Source organism: Carlito syrichta, unplaced genomic scaffold (assembly GCF_000164805.1).
Source record: "Carlito syrichta isolate Samal-C Ts95f unplaced genomic scaffold, Tarsius_syrichta-2.0.1 Scaffold308231, whole genome shotgun sequence".
Taxonomy (NCBI): Eukaryota; Metazoa; Chordata; class Mammalia; order Primates; family Tarsiidae; genus Carlito; species Carlito syrichta.
Window position 1 is genome coordinate 176451 of NW_007252327.1, and position 21674 is coordinate 198124.

At 38.4% G+C, this 21674-nt stretch overlaps 1 protein-coding gene across 1 annotated transcript in view; it reads right to left on the bottom strand.

Annotated features, from left to right (window-relative positions):
* ARMC4 (armadillo repeat containing 4) overlaps positions 1-21674 on the bottom strand; it is a 177899-nt gene that overhangs the window by 126735 nt on the left and 29490 nt on the right. Inside the window, exon 10 of the mRNA XM_021716171.1 lies at positions 8676-8823. Within this exon, the coding sequence (XP_021571846.1) occupies positions 8676-8823 (148 nt within the window). The remainder of the gene's footprint in view (positions 1-8675; positions 8824-21674) is intronic.

The window sequence follows — 21674 nt, forward strand, 5'->3', positions numbered from 1 at the left end:
CCTGTAATTCCAGCTACTCGGAGGGCTGAGGCGGAAGGATCACCGGAGCCCAGCAGGTTGAGGCTGTGGTGGCCGGGAGAGGCCACTGCACTCCAGCCTGGGTGACAGAGTAAGACTCCAACTCAAAAAAAAAACTACCTTAGTTATCACAATTTTTCCCATTCAAAATCTTATGAAAAACTAGACAGGTATTTATAGTATATAATAATGCTGTAGCTGTGCTAGCTCATAGAATGCATTCATGAATAATAAACACACATATGAATAAATGAATGATTAACTTAAAGTTTAAGGGATCTCCTTTGAGATTTCTAACATGGTCATCTTTCAATAGTTAGGTTGATATGGTAGTATGCTAGCTAGTGGTAGTATAAGCTGTTATGAGTCAGCAGCACTGTATTATCAGACTTGTAATTATCTTGACTCTGCTTTTTCTCCACACGTATTTATGATAGCCAAGAGGCATGGAGGATTTAAAGGTCAAAAACTTTAAAAAGTTTTTACTGTGAACAGATTCTCCTTTGGAGATGAGGTACCTCTCCATTGCTTCTACCATCTTCTTTGTAAAGAAAATAAAAGGGAATGAATTCTTTTGCAGGCAAAATAAACATACAAGTAACACATTTCAAGTAATCCAAATACTTAACATGCTTTCACTTCTTATACCACAATATTTATGAAGACATAAATGCAGGCTCTAACTGAGTGGAAATTTTGTTAGCTAATGGAATTTAAATATCTTATTATTTTTAACTGGTAATATTTTTCAAGTCAGAAAAGTCCTCCTAGTTATTTTGTCACTGAGACTCTTGGTAAAAAAAAAAATCAGTCCACATCAATGCAGCAATACAAGTATTAATATAAAGACCATTTCCAAGAAAGTGATACTAGTTTTCCTTTCTAACTACTGGAGTTGATTTGGGTGCATCAATAGTGACCATTGTTTTCCATTTCAAAGAACTCTAACAAGAATCACTCTGCACCATGTCTCAATCTCTTTCAGTAAAATTCTTGCAGAAGAGCTCGCTCTAACACTGCCTTTCACACATGAATATTGAGTTCTTTTATAAGAAGTGATCCCTGTTTAGTCTTTTACTTGAATGATGAAATACTAATAAGAGGGAGACAGGAAAGTACAACACCAAGCTCTGCAAGTCTCCCGGGTCCTGAATTTCTTGACAGTGGGAACCTGGACTTGGTCTTGCCCGCAGCTGCCTTCTGTGTGGCCTGGAGCAAAGTATTTCTCAGCTTTTCCACCAATGAAATTAGGATCAAACTACCTGCCACTCAATACCCAAAACCCAAGTAATGGGAAAGGAATTTAATTAACTGTAATTGATTGAAAAATACAACAATTTCCTGCAATGAAAAATCATACAACTCCCAATTACAACTTAGAAAAACTCTTTAACCAATTAAGATTTGTGTGTGTGTGTGTGTGTGTGTGTGTGTTGTGTTGTGTTGTGTTTAATCAGATCATGTAAGATTAATAAGAAAATAAGCTCCACAAAGGCAGTCTTTAACAAAGGCTTCCAAATCTGAAAAATATCCTTGCCAAGAATCACCCCCTCCAGAGTAGAAACCCAACCCATAGCAGGAAGAGAACCCTGGGTGTCTCAGGAACATGCAGCCTGGCAGCGTTTCTGATGGGAAGGTCTCTCAGGTGTCACTCTGGAGTAGAGTGTTGGTCCCTGCTAAGCTGGAGAAACCACCAGTCATCTTCACACTTCAAGGCCTGAAAATTCTGAATTTGCAAATATAAAAGAAGGAACAAGTTTTCTAGCTCACATGCAAAGAGAAACCAACACCAGTGTTTTTATGGATCTGATCGTATAGAATATACAAACTAGGCTACCCCTCACCCACCTGTCGTGGTGGGGGGGAGGCAAGGGGATTAATGTGGTGATGCCAGATCTCTCTATACAAGCAACCCCCTTATCACTGGCCTCCTGCCCCTCCCACTCAGATTCACTCCACACACCTCCTGCTGCTGGGCTCACCTTCCTAAACCAATGCTTTCATCATCCTCTCCCCACTCTCCCCGTTGGTTGCTGGCCAGAATCCCAGAAACAGGCCTCTGCAGGGAGGAGGTGCTCTTGGAGAAACAGTCCTAGGAAATCAGCCTGAGGCTCCTCTACACAACAGCAAGTACTCAGGAATAAGACCAGTTGAATGGAGTACTTCAGAGTCAAGACAGACATCTCCAACCCTGCTTGCTAATATTAGCCTCACTAAGTCTAGAGCTGGTGCCCAGGAAGGTATAGACATCTCAGCTTCAGTGACTGCCCTAAGAAATGCCTACAGGGGAGAGAAAGTGTGATTCTAGACCCAGTCTCTGAGATCCCTCCAAATTACCTAAAGCTGACCTACCATGTTCTTGGCATTATTCTAGTCTCATTTTTTCTCTTGGGTTTACTGATCCTGCAGTATTAAATTCCATAGCCAACCCACATAAAAATGGACTTGAATAGGCTTTCAGCCTTGGGTTCAGAAATTCATTCTTCAGCTTAAGGACAGTTACACAAATGTGTACAAAATGCAGATCTACTTATATTACAACCTTCCAACATTTTACCCCCTTTACTGAAGAGCACCCTTTTGTATTAATTTATATTATAATATGTGACTAATAATCTACTTCTAAACACACAAACAAAATACCGTACAACTCTCCTCCTATTTCACAAAAGGGCTCTCCGCATAGCTTAATTAGAAATGAGCAAAACTTCCTGCATTTTTAGAGAGACGCATAGAATTAGTGAAGTGCACAGATACCAACAAACCACCACCTCCAATAGCTGGAACTGATCAAAAGCAAAATACTTTCTTTGCAAGATTTTAAAGCAATCCTGCTCAGGGGAGAAAATAACATCCATATAAAGCTAGTAAATGCAACAATAAATGATATAAAAATCTACAAGGAGAAAGGGAGCAGAGAGTGGAGGAGAGGGGAGCACAAGAAAAGTAGAAAAAATGTCAATAGCAGAAGGAAAGCCTCTGAAACAGGCAAAACTGCTCTCAAGGGACTGAAAGTGAGGCAGGTTATTCAGTGCCGATTAGACACAGATAGGTAAGCTCCTTTTATTTTATTTTGTTTTATTTTTTGAGTTGGAGTCTCACTCTGTTGCCCAGACTGGAGTGCCGTGACCACTCCCGGCCACCGCAGCCTTGACCTGCTGGGCTCCAGCCATCCTTCCGCCTCAGCCTTCCAAGTAGCTGGAACTTCAGGCACACGCTACCATGCCTGGCTAATTTTTTTGATTTATTGTAGAGATGAGGTCTCGCCAAGTTGCCCAGGCGGGTCTCAAACCTGCGGGCTCAGGCAATTAACTCACCTCGGCCTCCCAAAGTGCAGGATTACAGGCTGAGCCACCGAGCGCGGTAAGCTCCTTTTAGGCAGTTTAAATTAAAAGAGGTATGCATTCAAACATCTTTCTTATCAGTATATGCCCTTAATCCAACTGACCGAGCACTAGACCTGACCACCTTGTGGGCTGAAATGTGGATCTACCAGTGCCGTAAATCACAGAAACAGTTGAGAATTACTCAAAATGCAGACATGATGTTCTAAGAAAAGTCCAAATCTAGTTAGGAAGTATCTTTAATTGTTTACAAGGTCCTTTTGACCTAAAAGGTAGAGAGATGGTCATCAAAACTCATGACCAGATAGTTGCAGCCCACCATTCTTAGCTCAAGGTTTGCTTAATCATGGTTGTAAAAGTATATAAAGCTTCTTGTCTTGTAGCCAAACGTGCCCTCTCTCAAGAGACCCAGGCTCATTCTTGAACATGCCTCTCTTTCTAATAAACTAAATTATACATGGGACTCACTCTGAAATGTTTTTCTGTGACCAAATCAAAGAACCTTCATAGGTTCAAAACACTGCACCCCACCCAGCATCATCTCAACAGCAAAGCCTCACCCTCAGGAGCTTCGTCCTCTGCCCTTTGCACCAGTTGGGCAGAGAGGAGAGGCAAGCTTGCACTCATCAGCAAGATACCTTGCAAGATACAGCAGTGAATGTGATATGGACTTTCTACCCAAGGAGCAGCTATCAAGACAGACAACCTAAGCCATTGGAACGCAGAAGGCAGAACTTAAGTGCTTATCAGCAAGGTAGCTAAAAAGGGAGTTAATGCTTCATTTAGAATTAGGGTACAGCACTATCAGTTATGGGGGAGAAAAGAAATTGGATGGCTGGTGAGTGAAAATGCCATATATTCATTAATTTAAAAATTAACTTCTAAAAATCCAGATGCAAAGAACATATACATATAAAACTTGAAAGGTGAAATGAACATATGTCAAAGCCAGATAATTAAATGCAAACTCCATTTACTTATGTGCCAAGATCTGAGCTCATAGCTCTGGATGAATAATAAGCTATAGTTCATTGACCTGTTTGGGCATTAATGAGTTCATCAATTTTTTTCCAACATTCGCAGACACTGCTCTACTTGGAAAATGGTAAATAGAAAGTCAGGTCAACATTAACATTTCTCTGCAAGCTTAAGTCTACATTTAAGATATAATTTTATAAATTAAAATGTCAGTTGTGCTTATTTTGAGATTACCTAGAGACATTCAATTTTGCATTTCATAGACTTTTAACATCCTTTTGTGTCTCCATATAAACCATTTATCTGTAAACCTTGAAATCATTTGTAGATATATTTTTTCTTTTATTGGCTATGTTAAGAATATTTACCTGTGGGAACTATAAGAATTCCAAGCAATTTACTGTCTGGCCAAAAGTATCACATTTGCACATGATTTATTGATGAATAACTTGTGCAAGCTTAAGTAGCACTTCATCAATAAATGTTTTCCTTAGCTGTTCTGGGACAGAAATAGTGCATCTCCTTTTGGCCTAATACTACATGGACTTATCCTAAATAGTTGAGAAGCTCAAGACAGTTATCCAATAATTAGGCTATTAGGAGAAACTCTCTTTGCCATGTTCACTGGGAGAATAGTATCAAGGCTGCACACTCCCTCACTCCGTGCCTGCCCTGTTAAATCCTAAGAGAGAAAATTCTTTTGGCTCTTAGCATTAGGCTCAGTTATACTCATTGGCAACGGGATTATTTTTGTTTTAGGATGGTGAAAGTCTTTCCCTTGCCGTATTAACTTATCGTATTTCCCTGCTTTTATAGGTTGCTAGAGAATTGAAAGCAAAAATTGAGGGCCACCTGTGCAAGTCAGTGAGACCCCATGCCACACATTTTCTGTAATAATAATAATGAGTAGTAGAAATAATTGTCGCTAACAGTTATTGAGTACCTTGTACTAAGCACTTTTCATGTGTTATATTTCATTTAACCTTCATAATAATCCTAACATATGAGAACTTTTATTTTTCTATCTTCACCAGTGAAGAAACTGAAGCTTAGAGGAGTAGTTGGCTCACCAAAGGCCACTGAGTTAGGAAGTGACAAATTTCCAACTTGGTGGATGTCTAATCATGTTTCTAACTATTCAGTTATTCTGCCTCCCAGCCCATCTTCTTTTTGCCTCTTTGACTCTCTGATTCCTTTTGCTAATGAAATAAAGATAATGAACCAGGACTCTTCAGGAAAGCATTAAAGGCTCTTCTAATCCATCTTTCAAAAGGTCATGTCCAAGCACCAGAGGCCTCGTCCAACCTGAGCTACTCAACCCAGAGAGAGGCAGATGGCCACATTCTCTGTTGCCGGGCTCCTCCGAGATGACGTGCTTTGTGGGAATTGAGGAGAGGTGATCATGGGTGGCTCCGTGGTCCAGTAAAGGAGCAGAGGCATGTTACTGAAGGTGTCCTGAATGTTCCACATCTGGACGAGGCTACTGTGTATTCTGGTGCACAAAGATGCCTATCAAGGGGATATGCAGGGAGAAGCATGTGGCCCGAGTTTAGCCCATGTTCCACGCCAGTGTTCCAAGTTCCCAAGTTCCCAACATAGTAGCCTTCAATGTTCAGGAATATGAAATCAGAATTCCTAGGAATTCTCAGAAGTTTGTGAAATCATAAGTTATTCTGTATTTGTTCCTCACATTTTATTTACATCTTTAAATTTTTTGATTATAGCCATTCTACCAGCTGTGAAGCAATATATCTCTGTGTGGTTTTCATTTACATTTTCCTGATGATTAGTGATAATCACCATTTTCTCATGTACCTGTTGGCTATTTGTATGTCTTTTTTTTTTTTTTTTAGAAAATGTGTATTACAGTCCCTTGCCCATTTTTAAGTCGGGCTCTTTGTTTCCTTGCTATTGATTTGTTTGAGTTCCTTATATATTTTTAATATCAGTCCCTTATCTGATGTATGGTTTGCAGATACTTTCTCCCAGTTCATGGGGTTGTCTCTTTACTCTATTGTTTCCTTTGCTATTCAGAAGCTTTTGAGTTTCAATTCTATTTGTTTATTTTTGCTCTTCTTGCCTATGCTTTTGGGGCCATATCCAAGAAATCTTTGCCCAGGTCAATTTCCTGTAGCAATTTCCCTATGTTTTCTTCTATTCGTTGTACAGTTTCAGGTCCTAAGTTGAAGTCTTTAATCCATTTTGAGTAGATTTGTATATGGTGTGAAACCAGTGTCCAATTTCATTCTTTTGCATATGGATACTCCATTTTCTTAACACCATTTTTTGGAGGATTGTACTTTCTCCACTGTGTGTTCTTGGCATCTTTGTCAAAAAGCAATTAACCTTAAATGCATGAATTTATTTCTGGGTTCTCTTTCTTGTTTCATTGGTCACTGTGTCTGGTTTTATGCTAGTACTATGCTGTTTTGATTAATATAGTTTTGAAATAGATTCTAAAGTCAGGTATAAATAAAATAATATTTTATTTGCTCGCCCTGATTTTGGTTTGGGCATTGAAATCTCCATTATTTTTGTTAATTCAGTTTCTAATCAGTTTCTGGTTTCATTATAAATTGTTCCACAAAACACATTCCCATTTTCTTCTATTTGCATTTCTTCTGTTGAATTACAAATAACAAATTGCAATATATTTCATACATAATGTAGCATGCAATATAGCAAATATTCAAACACTGAAAACACCAGCAAATAGTATTGGGTATATCCAAATAATGTGACATTCAGATCTAGCAAGCTAGACAAGCCTACACAAATCACAGGTTGAAATTATAATTCCAGGTCCCAATTTTGAATTTAAAGACTTACCTTGCTTCCAAAATGTCTTACTTCTTGGAACACCACTAAGAGTATTTGTATAAAGTATATACAAATATATAAACATATTAATATTTATATACAAATATATAAACATATTAATATTTATATACAAATATGTAAACATATTAATATTTGTTTTTGCAAGAATGACTCACCATTAGCAGCAGACACACATCCATAGCATGGCCACAGCCATAAGCGAGGCTGGCTGCTGAGACCACAACCACTTCCTCCTCCTTATTCCTGTTCTGCAGCCTGCAATGCCCACCTTCATCTCTGACTCTGCATTTCTTGCTCACCTTTTCCATAATGTCAGCAGAGTTCTTCAAACCACTGATGTCTCTATGATGATCATTACACTTTTACTTGCAAACAAGAATTAGATCACATACTTTTTCTCATTTCCTAATTTCTTTAATTTTTCTTGGGATTTGGGAAAACATTTTTTCCCCTGAAAAATGCTAGGAATTCCAATGGAGGCCATGCCCCTTAGAGGAAGGGAGTATGTTTTACTTGCAGGAAAAGCTTAGTCAGCTCTCCTATGCCTACAGAACTGTGCCTATGCAAAGGTATTCACCTAATTGACAAAAACATGCATCCAGGCTATTTTACATGCTGCCTTGAGGTCACCTCACAAGCATGGAAAAGTAGTCTTTAAAATCTAAGAATCACGAAACTATCTTTAAATATGTAAAACCACTGGGAAAATGCCCTTGATCAACTTGACCAAAGACATGGCAGGGCAAGAAGAAAATATGAGGCAAGTCAAAATGCTTTTTTCCTAAGAACTTCTGGATTTCAACTTCAGACAAGGCTTAGACATCATCCATATCTGCTGTCTGATATCAGAAATGAATATTAACTGGGCAGGTCCTTTTCCTTACCCTCCCCCTAATTCAGTTACTTAAATACATTATATGGGCCAGTTCGCATGTAAAATATTCTCATACATGTTATCAGAGAGAAAGGGAATACATATTATAAGCACCTACAACTTATCATATACCATGCCACATGTTTCAAATGTGTTTTCTCAAACCTTGAAATAATCCCACAGTACAGATATGTTAATTTCATTCCAGGATCTGAAAAAAATTAAGGCTCAAAACCATAACTTTTCAACGGCTACACTGTTAGTAAACAATACAACCCAGATTTAACCTAATTCCAGTTTCAAAAATCCGTGCTCTTTCTATGATACCATACTGTGTATCATAAAATGGAGGCAAGTCACAATAATGAGTGTCTGTTGTGCCCAGGCCCACTCCCCAGCCAGGACAGAGGGCTGGTCCCGGGCAGCCTGGCTGCTCCATGAGGACTAATCTTGCATCCTCAAGGTAATAAGACTTTCCCCTGAGGACATGTACATAACAACAGGAATGCTTACTTGCCTTGTTTGAAAGAAACGGGTCAGAAACTTGGAAGCAGAGTATACATTTGGGGGGAAGTAATTAAAATGAACATTGTAAACACAGTACAAAACGTCTTTCTTACCTTCAAGTATTTCACGAGCTTCTGAATTTGCCAATATTCTGATGGTAAATCTGCATTTGCTTCCTGACGATGATCAGGCAGCTCTTCATCTTCCTCACTCTCTGAGGAGCTCTCACTCACAAATTCCTCAGTCTTTTCAGCACCCTTGCTAAGAACAATAACAACATCAATTATATGCTTATATGCAGACAAGCTACAGCACTGAGTAGGTTATAGTGATATAATGATCATATTTTCACAACATGGTCATAAGCAACAGATAAGATGCAACAAGATGTCTATCGAGAGCTATATGAGATGACTATCCCATGTCTCTACAACAGGAGCAATTCACTATTATTGCTCTGGGCGCAACAACAATAATAAATAAAACAGTGAGGAATAAACAAAGGAATTAAGCAAATATCCTAAGACTGTGCTGTACAATAAGACTCCCACTAGTCACTTGTGGTTATCTATATTTGCAATTATTTAAATTTATTTATTTAATTAAAATTAATAATTCAGTTACCCAATCACACTAGCCATATTTCAAGTGTTCAACAGTTCCATGTGTCTTGTGGCTCCCTCACTGGACAGCTCAGATACTGACCATTTCTATTATTCCAGAAAGTTCAACTGGACCGTGCTGCCAATGCCATTAAGTACAAGGGTCTCCTTTACCTAAGAGAGTCAATATTCAGCATATTCCTGTCCATGATGCCTACACTAAAGAAGTTGGAAGGGCACAAGATGTAAAAGCATAGCAATCACCTGAACATAACCTGGTTCAGGACCAGAGGTAACCACCAACTCCTAGAGATGTCAGCATGCTGTGTTGAGTTCCACAGAAGTACCCCACACTCTATGATTTGATGCATTGACAGCATTATTACAAGAACTTTGAGCAGATCCCTGGAGTTTGTCACCGCCATAGTCCAATATATGCCCTGCATCCATGCAGAGGTCCCTTGCACACACTAAATACCTCACTCCGTCCACCTCCCACCACCTGACGCATGGTTACTGCTATTGGGTCAGCAACTCTACAACAATGTCTCAGGAAACACTCATCCATCATTAACATGTAAAGATGTGGTAAACCACATCTTCCATATGCATCCTGATCTTGTTTCCCACTTACTCCTGATTTCACATGACAGAAGTAAACTCTCAAATCTTTTAACTAATTTTAATACCCAATAATGCCAATAACAACCACCAGTTATGAAGGTCTGTTTTGTCTCAGGTTCTTTTATATAAATTATTTTTAAACCTCACAACCACCTTGCAAGGTAGGCTCAATTAGCCTTGTGTTACAAGTAAGGAAACCAATATTTAGAGAAATCAAAAGGGAAAAAATTTCATTCACCTTGAAGGATCCAAAATTACTTAAAACATAACGCTCGCCAATGAGATCTTAAAGTGGCTTTAAGTATCAAAATCTCAAGGTCAATGACCATTACAGAATGTATAAGCCTAAAATACTTTTGCTCTAATTCTGAAATCCAAAAAACTTTGAAAATTGACTTTCCTCCCCACTGGACTTAACTTGTTTCCAGGTTTTTATCTGAACCGATGCTAGTCTATTGTGATCTTTCTCTCACTCGGTGTGAATATTCGTGTTTCACCACAGAAGTATCTATGTGTTGATCGTAGGGCACTGACTCACACCCCATGGAGGGGTTATATGATGTGCATTATGCACACCTTACTACCCTTTTTTAAAGTGAGTTTTTCCAACCCCACACATTTGGCCACAAGAGTTCAGGACAACAGACTGTGGGTAAATGTGGTCTCCTTTTAATTCTCTCAGCAATCTATGAGGTGGTTGTTGTTGCTGGTTATTCTCATAAAGTTAATGAGTTAAAAATAATTTGAGCTGGGCTCGGTGGCTCAGCCTGTAATCCTGCGCCTTGGGAGGCTGAGGTGAGTGGATTGCCTGAGCCCACGGGTTAGAGACCCGCATGGGCAACTTGGCGAGACCTCATCTCTACAATAAATCCAAAATTAGCCGGGTGTGGTAGCGCACGCCTGTAGTTCCAGCTACTTGGATGGCTGAGGCGGAAGGATCGCCGGAGCCCAGCAGGTTGAGGCTGCGGTGGCCGGGAGCGTGCCACTGCCCTCCACCCTGGGTGACAGAGTGAGACTCCAACTCAAAAAAATAATAATAATAGTAATTTGAACAAAACTCCATAGTTAGTATGCAACTGTGTTCAAAGAAATAGTTATATGACAGGAGCTACTCATCCTGTTCCTTTGGAACCTGGGGCAGTCATTTAACCTAGGTGTGTCTCAGTTTTCTCAACTGCAAAATGGGGATGATAACAGAAACTAATATGTAAAGAGCTTAGAATAATGCAACATAGAGTTAGCATGAAATATGTGTTTGATAGCACTGTATTATCATGCATATTAATTCAACAAACATGCACTGAGGGCCTGATGGGTGCCAGGTACCACGGGAATGCTATTGGAGAACGCTGTCTTTCAGTTCTTCTCAAACTCCAAGGAAAGCCATGGCTTTGTTTTCAAAGAACTGGTTTGTTTTCATCTTAGGGACCCTGTGAATTGCGTATTGGTTAGGTTTCTCTCTTTACCTTGATCATCAGTAAGTACAGAATCAAATCTGTGTTCTACGAATAATACCTAAGTTCCCATCATTTTCAGCACCTTGTCTACTTCCCTTATAGTTTTTGTTACAACCTGAAAATTCATATTCCTACATTTTCTTATACAGTATATTGTTTAGTAAACTCCATGAGGGTAGGAAACAAATCTGTCTGGTTTACTGTCTCTCCGGCACCTAGTACATAGAAGGTATCCAATAAATATTTGCTGGAAGAATTAATGAATGAATGAGCAAACAAACAAATGATTTCAAGCTAGGATAAGATGCTAGAGGGAGAGTATTTCTGATGATAAATTCCAGGAAGTGGCAATAGGAGTGCGTTGATGGAGAAGAAGTAGCAGTCAGTGCAATTAAAGCCAAGGAACTAGTGGGCCAGGACTGGGGACTGGCCTTCCTCTTGGAGTTTGAGGTTCCCTGGATGGTAGTAGGAAGTATGGTGAAACTGACAGTGAGTCAATGTCAAAATCATCAGTGTTCGTGGAGCCACAGAAGACAATAACCAGGGATAAAAGGAGATTGCATCTGCTTCAAAGGAAAAGTGGTCTAATCTGAAAAGCAGTAAAGTAGTTTAAAGCAAATTAAGAGGAGCTTTCTGCCCACTGTCCCCATGTCCTTGGTTAAGTAGGGCCTGAGGAAAAGAGGATCTAATGGAAAATCGTTGCTCTCATGGAAAAGGTTTCAATAAATGCAAGAGAGGAGAGACTGAGGCTTTTGGTGTACATGGTAAAGATGTAAGGGGATTCAATTCCTTGTAGTGAGGAAACCCAAGGGAAAAATGTAGAAGGAAGGGCAAAATAGGAGAATCACTGAGATGGAGATTTGCAGAGTAGCACAGGGACAAGAGTCCAGGAGACAGGACTCATTTTGATTTGTGTTCCAGGTGGTGAACATGGATAAGAGGAATTCTATGACCCTGTCAGCCACCCCTTGGAATAGTATATCTATTCTAGGTTCCCATTAATCCTTAGAAGAATTATCTGGGATTCCCAGTAATTCTTAGAAGTGTTATCAACATGCTAGTGAGTGCAAACCTGGGCCGAAACTAACCAGGACTGAAAAAGGATCATCTATAGATGTTTAATTTGGATGTATAAAAATAGAATTAGTGAAATAACGACAGTTGTGCTCAAATTATAAAAAGGCTGTTATGAAAATGTGGGAGTACACTTTATTCCTCACTGCTCCCGAAGCTTCTAATATAACACCACACTCATGGACATGAGCTAGTTTATTCAAGGCTTCATGGCCATACTTAATTCATTCTCATTTCTTTGTTTCTCTCCTCTCTTCAACCCCCAGCATATGTTCTCTTTCATAAAGTCGCTTCTAGTCTGTTCCATTTTGGAACAGTAGGAAGATAAGCAATTTTAAAATCTTATCAATTTGTAAGATTCCATGATTCTCTTAATTTTTTACAAGATTTTTGGCACAGAGAGCCCTAATTCTTATACCTCCAAGAACCAATTCATATGCAGAACACAGTGACTGTGCTCTCTGGCCTAGAGTAGAGGGAAAGTCTGAACTAAAGTGCTTGTTTCAAATGAGTGAGCCTCATGAGCTGAGATTCAGTTTCATTTGTTCTCTTTTCCAAAAGATGCCAGGAAAGTTGGGTTGGTCACAAATGAAAATCCAGTAGAAAAAGTCTACTCAAGAAATGACTTAAAAATTAGCCAAGCATGGTGGGCTGATGTGGAAGAATCGCCTGAGACCAAGAGGCTGAGGCTGTGGTGAGCCAGGATCATGCTACTATGCTTCAGCCTAGGCAACAGAGTGAGACCATGAATCAAAAAATAAAAAAAAAGAAAGTGAAAGAAAGAAACTACTACTTAAATTTAACTCAAAGGTTCTAGATTGAAGCATATAGTAGAATAAACCTATATTCCTTGGAGAAACCCTAGCCTGACAAACTCCCAAAGTTGAGGGCAGAGTGAATTAGGTCTATTCAATCACTTCAAATTCATATAAAAAAGCAATACCCCAAAGGAATGCCATCTTCTCTTTTCTTCCAATTGATGAATTCTTGACATCTAACTTAAAACTGCCTTTCCTATTTTGTATGATTCCCTTCCTGTCCTCTCCCATAGCAACTGTACATTAACGAGGTAAAAAGAAGCAAATGTCAATGTTTAATTGATATACAAATTCCACCTTAAGAAATACTTATCTACCACACCATCCTGTCTACTTATGCAAGATTAGACACAGAGAAGTTGCCACTTTCATCACTGAGTAATAGTTATTTGGATGCATTACAACTGTATCTTACTATTAACCTGAAGTTCTGTAACTCGCTAAAATCTGATTTAAATGTGAAATATTTTAGGCCAAACATCCATTTCAGGAAAGCTGAAGTAGATATACTTTTCCCTATTTTTCCTATTAAATGCTAGGTACAGCTAAAAATCCTGGACATTGTATATAAAACAAACATAGGATGACTCTGAAAGAGAGAGAGGAAAAGGAAGACTAGCTAGGGATCTGAAGACCTATGAATAAACCAGCAGTGAGTTCCCTGGGTCTTCTTTTTGTCTCATCTTTTCTAGACTGGGAACTAGAGAAGCTAGCAAGGCAGAAATTCCAGTGGGTGCAGACAAAACAAGAACCTAAGAAAAGCCTGCTCTTTCTAGTCAAAGAGTCAGGAAAGAAACAGCCTAATAAAGACAAAAAACTTTTGACAATGAATGGTAGATTCCAGTCCAACACCACAGAAAACAGTGTGGCCCACCTCCACCTCTCCCTGCAAAGGCCAAGTGGAGAGCTTAGTGTTTTGCCTTTATTAGGCTGTGACAGATGCTAGGGTGGCATCAGGGAAGACTTGATGGAGAGGCACAACTTCAACCACCTCTGAGCAGAAATAAGGTCACTCCCCCTCCTCCAACTGCAGTGTCAGTGGAGACCACTGACAAAGTTACAAAGGACTCCCCTCACCCCACAGCCAGGCTAGTATCAGCAGAGACTAGGCAGAGCTTGAACTCCCACTACTCCCAGAAGTAATGAGGAGCACCTGCTCACCCCTGAGGTGTTTATAAAGGCATATTAAAAACCCTGCTATTGCAATTCCTCTCCAGCCTGGGGAAGCAGCACATATCTTATCCTGTCAATGTAGCATCTAAAAAGACCTTCTGAAACACAAAATTTAAATAAGACCCAGAGACTCATAACATAATAATCAAAATGTCTACATTTCAATTGAAAATTATTTGTCATATAATGAACCAGGAATATCTCATCTTGAATGAGAAAAGGCTATTTTAAAATGCCAATATGGAGACGACAGAGATATCTGAATTATCTGATAAGGATATTGAAGCCATCATCATAGAAGTATGTTAACAAGCAATAACAAATACGCTTGAACAAATGAAAAAAAAGTCTCAGCAAAGAAACAAAATATAAAGGACTAATGAAAATTTTAGAATTGAAAATTTTATAAGTAAAATTTAAAAACTGAATGGAATTAACAAAGAATAGGACAAAGCAAATAATCATCAAACTTGAAGACAGAGAATAGAACTTAATCTAAATGAACAACTCGGAGAAAATGAAAAAAAATGAACAGACTCAAGGACTCGTGAGCAAGAGATATAATATCAATGTCTTCAGGATTCCAGAAAAAGCAAGGAAAGAGAGTGGAACTGAAAATGTATGTAAGCTGTGTGTGACAGCTCATCCCTGTAGTCCTAGCTACTCAGGAGGCAGAGGCACAAATTGATGCCAGGAGTTCAAGCCCAGCCTGGGCAACATAGTGAGACCCACCTGTTAAAAAAAAAAAAAAGAAAAAGAAAGAAAGAAAAAAAGAGAAAAGGTATTTGACAAAAGATATAAACCTACAAATTCAAGAAGCTGAGTGAACCCCAAGTTAATTAAACCATGCCAAAATACTTCATAGTCAAATTTTTTAATCCTCCAGATAAAGAAAACTCTTAAAAGCAGTCAGAATATTATGTATTATCTATAAGGGAAAAACAATTCAATAATGATAATTTCTCAGCAGACTGTATGGAGATCAACATCTTTTCATGTACCGAGGAAAAAAATAAATCCATACCCAGCAAATATATTCTTTAGCAATGTGGAGAAATCAAGACATTCTCAGATGAAAGAGAACTAAGAATTTTTCACCAACAGATCTACCCTAAAAGAAGTCAAAGAAATTAATTTATATACAAAAGAAATTCTGAAAGAAGGCTCCTTGGAACATCAAGGAGGAATAAAGAATAATGAGAAAACATAAATATGGGTTATTCATGCTTGCTGTTTGAAGCAAAAATTATAACGCTATAATTTGGTTCTTTATGCAGGTAGAGGAAATTTTTTAAACAATTATATTGAAAAGAGGGGGCTAAAAAATATAAAAGGAGACAAGATTTCTAAACTTCACTCAAATTCGTAAATTTGTAAAAGTCACCTTAGTAAACTATAATGAGTATGTATAACATAATACCTAGAGCAAACAAAAAATGTTATGCAAAGAGATAAATCCAAAAATACTATAGATGAATCAAAGGGGAATTTTAAAAAAACGTTCAAGTAATCCAGAAAGACAGAAAAAGGAAAACAGAAAAATGAAAAACTGAAGGAACAGAGAACAATACATAAAATGACAGACTTAGGCCCTAACATAATAATTACATTAAAGGTAAATGATCCTATTCAACATTGTTCTGGGAGTCCCATCAAGAGCAATCAGGCAAGAGAAAGAAATAAAAGGCATCCAAATTGGCAAAGAGGAAGTCAAACTATCCCTACTCACTGGTGACATGATTATTTACCTAGAAAACCCTGAAGACTCCTCCAGGAGACTTCTAGATCTGCTAAGCAACCTCAGTAAAGTCTCATTTCTATACACCAATAACACTCAAGCCAAGAACCAAATCAAGAACTCAATCTCATTTATAATAGCCAACTCAAAAAATACCTAGGGATTTAACCAGAAAGGAAAAGGAACTCTACAAGGAGAACTATAAAACACTGAGGAAAGATATAGATGACACAAACAAATGGACACAAACATTCCATGCTCATAGATCAGAGGAATTAAAATAATTAAAATGACAATACTACCCAAAGCAATCTACAGATTCAATGCAATTTCCATCAAAAAGTCAACATTATTTTTCACATAACTAGGGAAAGAAAACCTTAATGGGACTAAAAAAGAGCCTGAATAATCAAGGCAAAACTAAAAAAGAAGAAAAAAAACAAATGCAGAGACATCAATTGCTTGACTTCAAATTATACTGCAAGGCTATTGAAACAAAAACAGTATGGTTCTGTTACAAAAATAGATAGATCAATAAAATATAATAGAGAATTCAGAAATAAAGCTACATACCTACAGTCAACTGACTTTTCACAAAGTTGACAAAAATAAACAGTGGGGACAGGACACCCTATTCAATTAAAGGGTGCTGGAAAATTTGGCTAGCTATAAGAAGAAGAATGAAAATGGACCCCCTCCTCTCACTATATACAAAAATTAACTCAAGATGAATGAAAGACTTAAACATAAGATCAGAAACTGTTAAAACCCTAGAAGAAAACCTTCGAAAAATTCTTGTGGGAATTTCTGACAAAGATCCCAAAAGCAAATACGATAAAAACAAAAATAGACAAATGGGATTTAACTAAACTAAGAAGTTTCTACAAAGCAAAAGAAATAATCAGAAGAGTGAATAAAAAATCTGCATAATGGGAGAAAGTATTTGCAAATTATGCCTCAGACAAAGGACCAACAACCAGAATCAACAAAAAACTCGAACTCAGTGTGAGAAAACAATGTATCTATAAGTGGGCAAAGGATTTGAACAGACACTTCTCAAAAGAAAACATACAGGCAGCCAACAAATATATAAAAAAATGTTCAACATCACTTATCATTAAGGAAATGCAAATTAAAACCACAATGAGATATTATCTTATAGAAGTCAAAACAGCTATCATTAAAAAGTCAAATAAGATGGCATGAATGTGGAGAAAAGGGAATGTTCATTTGCTGTTGGTGGGATTGTAAACTAGTTCACCCTCTATGGAAAGCAGTACAGACATTTCTCAAATGACTAAAAATAGAACTGCCATTTGACCCAGCAATCCCACTACTGGGTATCTACCCAAAAGAAAAGAAATCATTAAATAAAAAAGAAACCTGCACTTACATGTTCACTGCAGCACTATTCACAATAGTAAAGCCAATCTAAGTGCCAATCAACAGTTGACTGGGTAAAGAAACTATGCTCAATATTCACCATGAAATACTATGCAGCCATAATAAAGAACAAAATCATTTCCTTTGCGACAACATAGATGGAACTGGAGAACATCATCCTAAATGAACTAATTCAGAAACAAAAAAATAAACACCAAATGTTCTCACATATATGTGAGAGCTAAGTGGCCACAAAGATAGAACTAATAGATACTGGGAACACTAAAAAGGAGGAGGTGGCAAGGGTTCAGAAGCTATCTATTGGGTACAATGTTCACTATTTGGGAACTGGGGACACCTGAAGCCCAATTCCTACCAGTACACAATATGCCCATGTAACAAATATGTACTTGTACCCTCTAAATCTAAAATTTAAAAATAATAAAAAATAAATTACCAGGGCATTTATTTAAAAAGATTAAACTTAATACACCAGTTAAAAGACTTTGACTTAGTAGATTAAAAACAAAAAAGAGGAGCCAATTACGTGCTGTCTCCAAGAATCTCAATTCAAATATAACAATACGGATAATTTGAAAGTAAAAGAAGAGCAAAATATATTCCATGCAAATACTAATCAGAAGAAAGCAGAAGTTGCTGTATTACTATAAGGTAAGTAGACTGCAGGAAAAAAGAAAATTATCAGGAAGCCGGGCTTGGTGGCTCAGCCTGTAGTCCCACACCTTGGGAGGCTGAGGTGAGTGAATTGCCTGAGCTCGCGGATTCGAGACCTGCCTGGGCAACTTGGCGAGACCTCATCTCTACAATAAATCAAAAAAGTAGCTGGGTGTGGTAACGTGCACCTGTAGTTCCAGCTACTTGGAAGGTTGAGGCGGAAGGATCACCAGAGCCCAGCAGGTCGAGGCTGCTGTGGCCAGGTGCGGCCACCACTGCACTCCAGTCTGGGTGACAGAGTGAGACTAGAACTAAAAAAAAAAAAAGAAATTGAGAGGGACATTACATAATGAAAAGAGATAAGTCCATCAAGAAAACATCAATCCTAAATATTATACACCAAATAACAGACCTGCAAAATACATAAAGCAAAAACATAATTTAAAAGGGAAATAGAAAAATCTTCAATAATAGTTGAGGACTTCAACATCCCCCCAGCACTCAATAGAATAACTAAAAAGAAAACAAGCAAGGATGCAGAAGAAATCAACTACACCATCAAACAACATAATTTAATCCACACACAACCCTGGGCCACACACAACTCCAGTTAAAAAAAAAAATTGAAGTCATATAGTGCATGTTCACTGACCACAATTGACTCAAACTGAAAATCAATAACAGAACCATAGCAGGATAATTTTTACATAGGATAATTTTTTGCTCTAGAAACTAAACAACACACTGCTAAATAAGTCAAGGATCAAAGAGAAAGTTGGAAAGGAAATTTTTTAAATGCATGAACTGAATGAAAATGAAAACACAACATATCAGAATGTGTACTTGTACTCAACTAAAGCGTGCAGAAAGGGAAATATACAACACCAAATGCTGACCTTAGAAAATAAGTCTCGAGGGCGGAGCTTAAGGTGGCGACTGACAGGTCGGTCTATAAGAGTCTTTGTGGAGGCTAGTGTTCATAAAGACTCTGAGTGAGCGGGTGGGTGCAGGTGGGAGTGTGAAAGTCGGTCTGAGGAGATAATCAGGTGCATGCACCCGAGTCCCCTCCTGAGGGCAACTTCAAGCCCCCACCGCCCTGAGATTGGAGCGTGGTCTGCAAGATCACAAACAGAAGCCTCTGCTGCCTGAGGGAATGCACCTGAGAAGAGCCTGCTGAATCCAGCTGATTCCCATCACCTGGCGCCTGGCCCACACCATCACCCTGCCATAATGGATCAGCTGGAGCCCTGGATCTGAACAGTGGAGACAGAGGATCGGCAAAGCTGGAGAGGAGTCCATGTCTGGTATGGAGCCGCCCACCACAGCCATTTTCTTTGACCCAGGACCAGGCAGAAATTTTCATTGCCCTGCCTACCTCTAAACAGCCTTCAACTTGTTGCCTAAGGGAGCAAACCTAAACCACCACTGCATGGACAGATTGTAAGGCAGTGTGAAGTGGATTCCAGGGGGCCCACATACCTGTCAGTGGATACTGGAATCTGCAGATAGATTCTGAATCACAGCTCCCTCCTCAACTAAATCTCAAAACTGCAAAAAGTACTGCCCCCAACCCACAGTCCAGCTTCAGAAGTGAACAAAGTCAGAGGATTCACATAAGGAAGCACAGAAGACTGAGCAAAAAGAAGCAAAAGCAACCCCACCATCCCTGAAAAACAGAATTAAAGAAGAGGGGGATAAAAAGTGGGTGAGGAAATCTAAACAAACGAAGAAAAACCAAAAGAAGAATATGGGTCCCTCAAAGACCCCTGAAAGATCAGACACTGAGAAAACAGATTTTGGAATGCAAACAATGAAGAGCCCCCAGAATGACTGGTATCAAACTACAAACCCAGATATCAAGACATTAATAGAGAGATTAAAAACAATTGAGGAGAGACAAGAGGAAAATAGGAAGGAGTTGACAACTGAGATAATACCAGAAAAGAATACTGTAAATGAAATAAATAACAAACTGATAAGCATGGAAAGCAGAATTAGCCAAGCAGAAGAAAGAATCTCAGAGCTTGAGGACCAAAATATAGAATTAACACAAACTGTAAAAACATAGAAAAGAAGCTTTAAAAAACAGAACAAAACCTTCAAGAGATGAGTGATTACTTCAAGAGGTCAAACCTAAGTGTAATTGGACTTCCTGAGGCAGAAAGAGAGACAGAGACCACCCTGGAACAAACATTCCATGAAATTATTCAAGAAAACGTCCCTCATCTCATCAGTGATGCAACCATTCAAATGCAAGAGATTCAGAGAACCCCTACAAGACAACAAATGAGAAGACCAACTCCTAGACACATAATAACTCACCTAAACAAAGTAGGTATAAAAGAAAAAATCCTAAAGGCAGCAAGAGATAAAGGTTAGACTACCTACTGGAGAAGACCAATTAGAATAGCAGTAGATTTATCTACAGAAACACTTCAGGCTAGGAGAATTGGAGCCCAATCTTCAAAGTTCTCAAAGATATTCAATTTCAACCAAGAATAACCTACCCAGCTAAAGTAAGCTTCATCAGTGAGGGAGAATTAAAATCTTTCCCATTCAATCCCTAAGAACTTACACTGCCTCTAGACTAGCTCTATAAGAAACACTTAAGAAAGTGTTAAACACAGAAGAAAGGGAAAAAATAACAACAATGTTCTTCACAAGAGTGCAAGGAAAAGATTGAAAACACACATGAATCAACCCAAAAATCAGAAGAAATACAACAAACAAACAGGAACAACAATACCTCTATAAGAACCTCATGACAGGGATAAACTCTTACATTTCAATAATTAGCCTGAATGTGAATGGACTAAATGCACCACTGAAAAGACATGGAATAGCAAAATAAATAAAATGTCATGATACAATAATATATTGTCTCCAAGAGATTCATCTTACCAGAAGGGACACTCACAGACTCAAAGTAAGAAGATGAGAAGCAAAATTTCAGGTGAATGGAACACAAAAGAAAGCTGGAGTTGCAATCTTAATCTCAGACAAAATACCCTCTAAGCTATCAAAAATTTTAAAAGATGAAGCAGGTCACTATATAATGATAAAAGGTTCAATCCGTCAACAAGAATTATCCATCCTAAACATATATGCACCCAACATAGGAGCACCAACGTTAGTAAAGCAGCTGCTAGTCAAACTTAAAGGAGATTGACTCTAACACTATTACAGCAGAGGACTTTAATACCCCACTCACAACCCTAGACAGATCATCAAGAAAAAAAATCAGCAAGGAGATCCAGAACCTCAATGAGACTCTTGAAAAAATGGACTTAATTGATAACTACAGAACACTCCACCCAACAACCACAGAATATACATTCTATTCATCGCCACATGGAACGTACTCCAAGATCGACTATATCATTGGCCATAAATCAGACATAAACAAATTTCATAATTGAAATTTTGCCATGCACCTTCTCAGACCACAGTGAATAAAAATAAACATCAACACCAAAGAAATTGCTCCAACCCACAATATGATGCTAAGCAACTCCTGGGTCAACAATGAAATCAAAACAGAGATTAAAAGGTACCTGGAAACAAATGA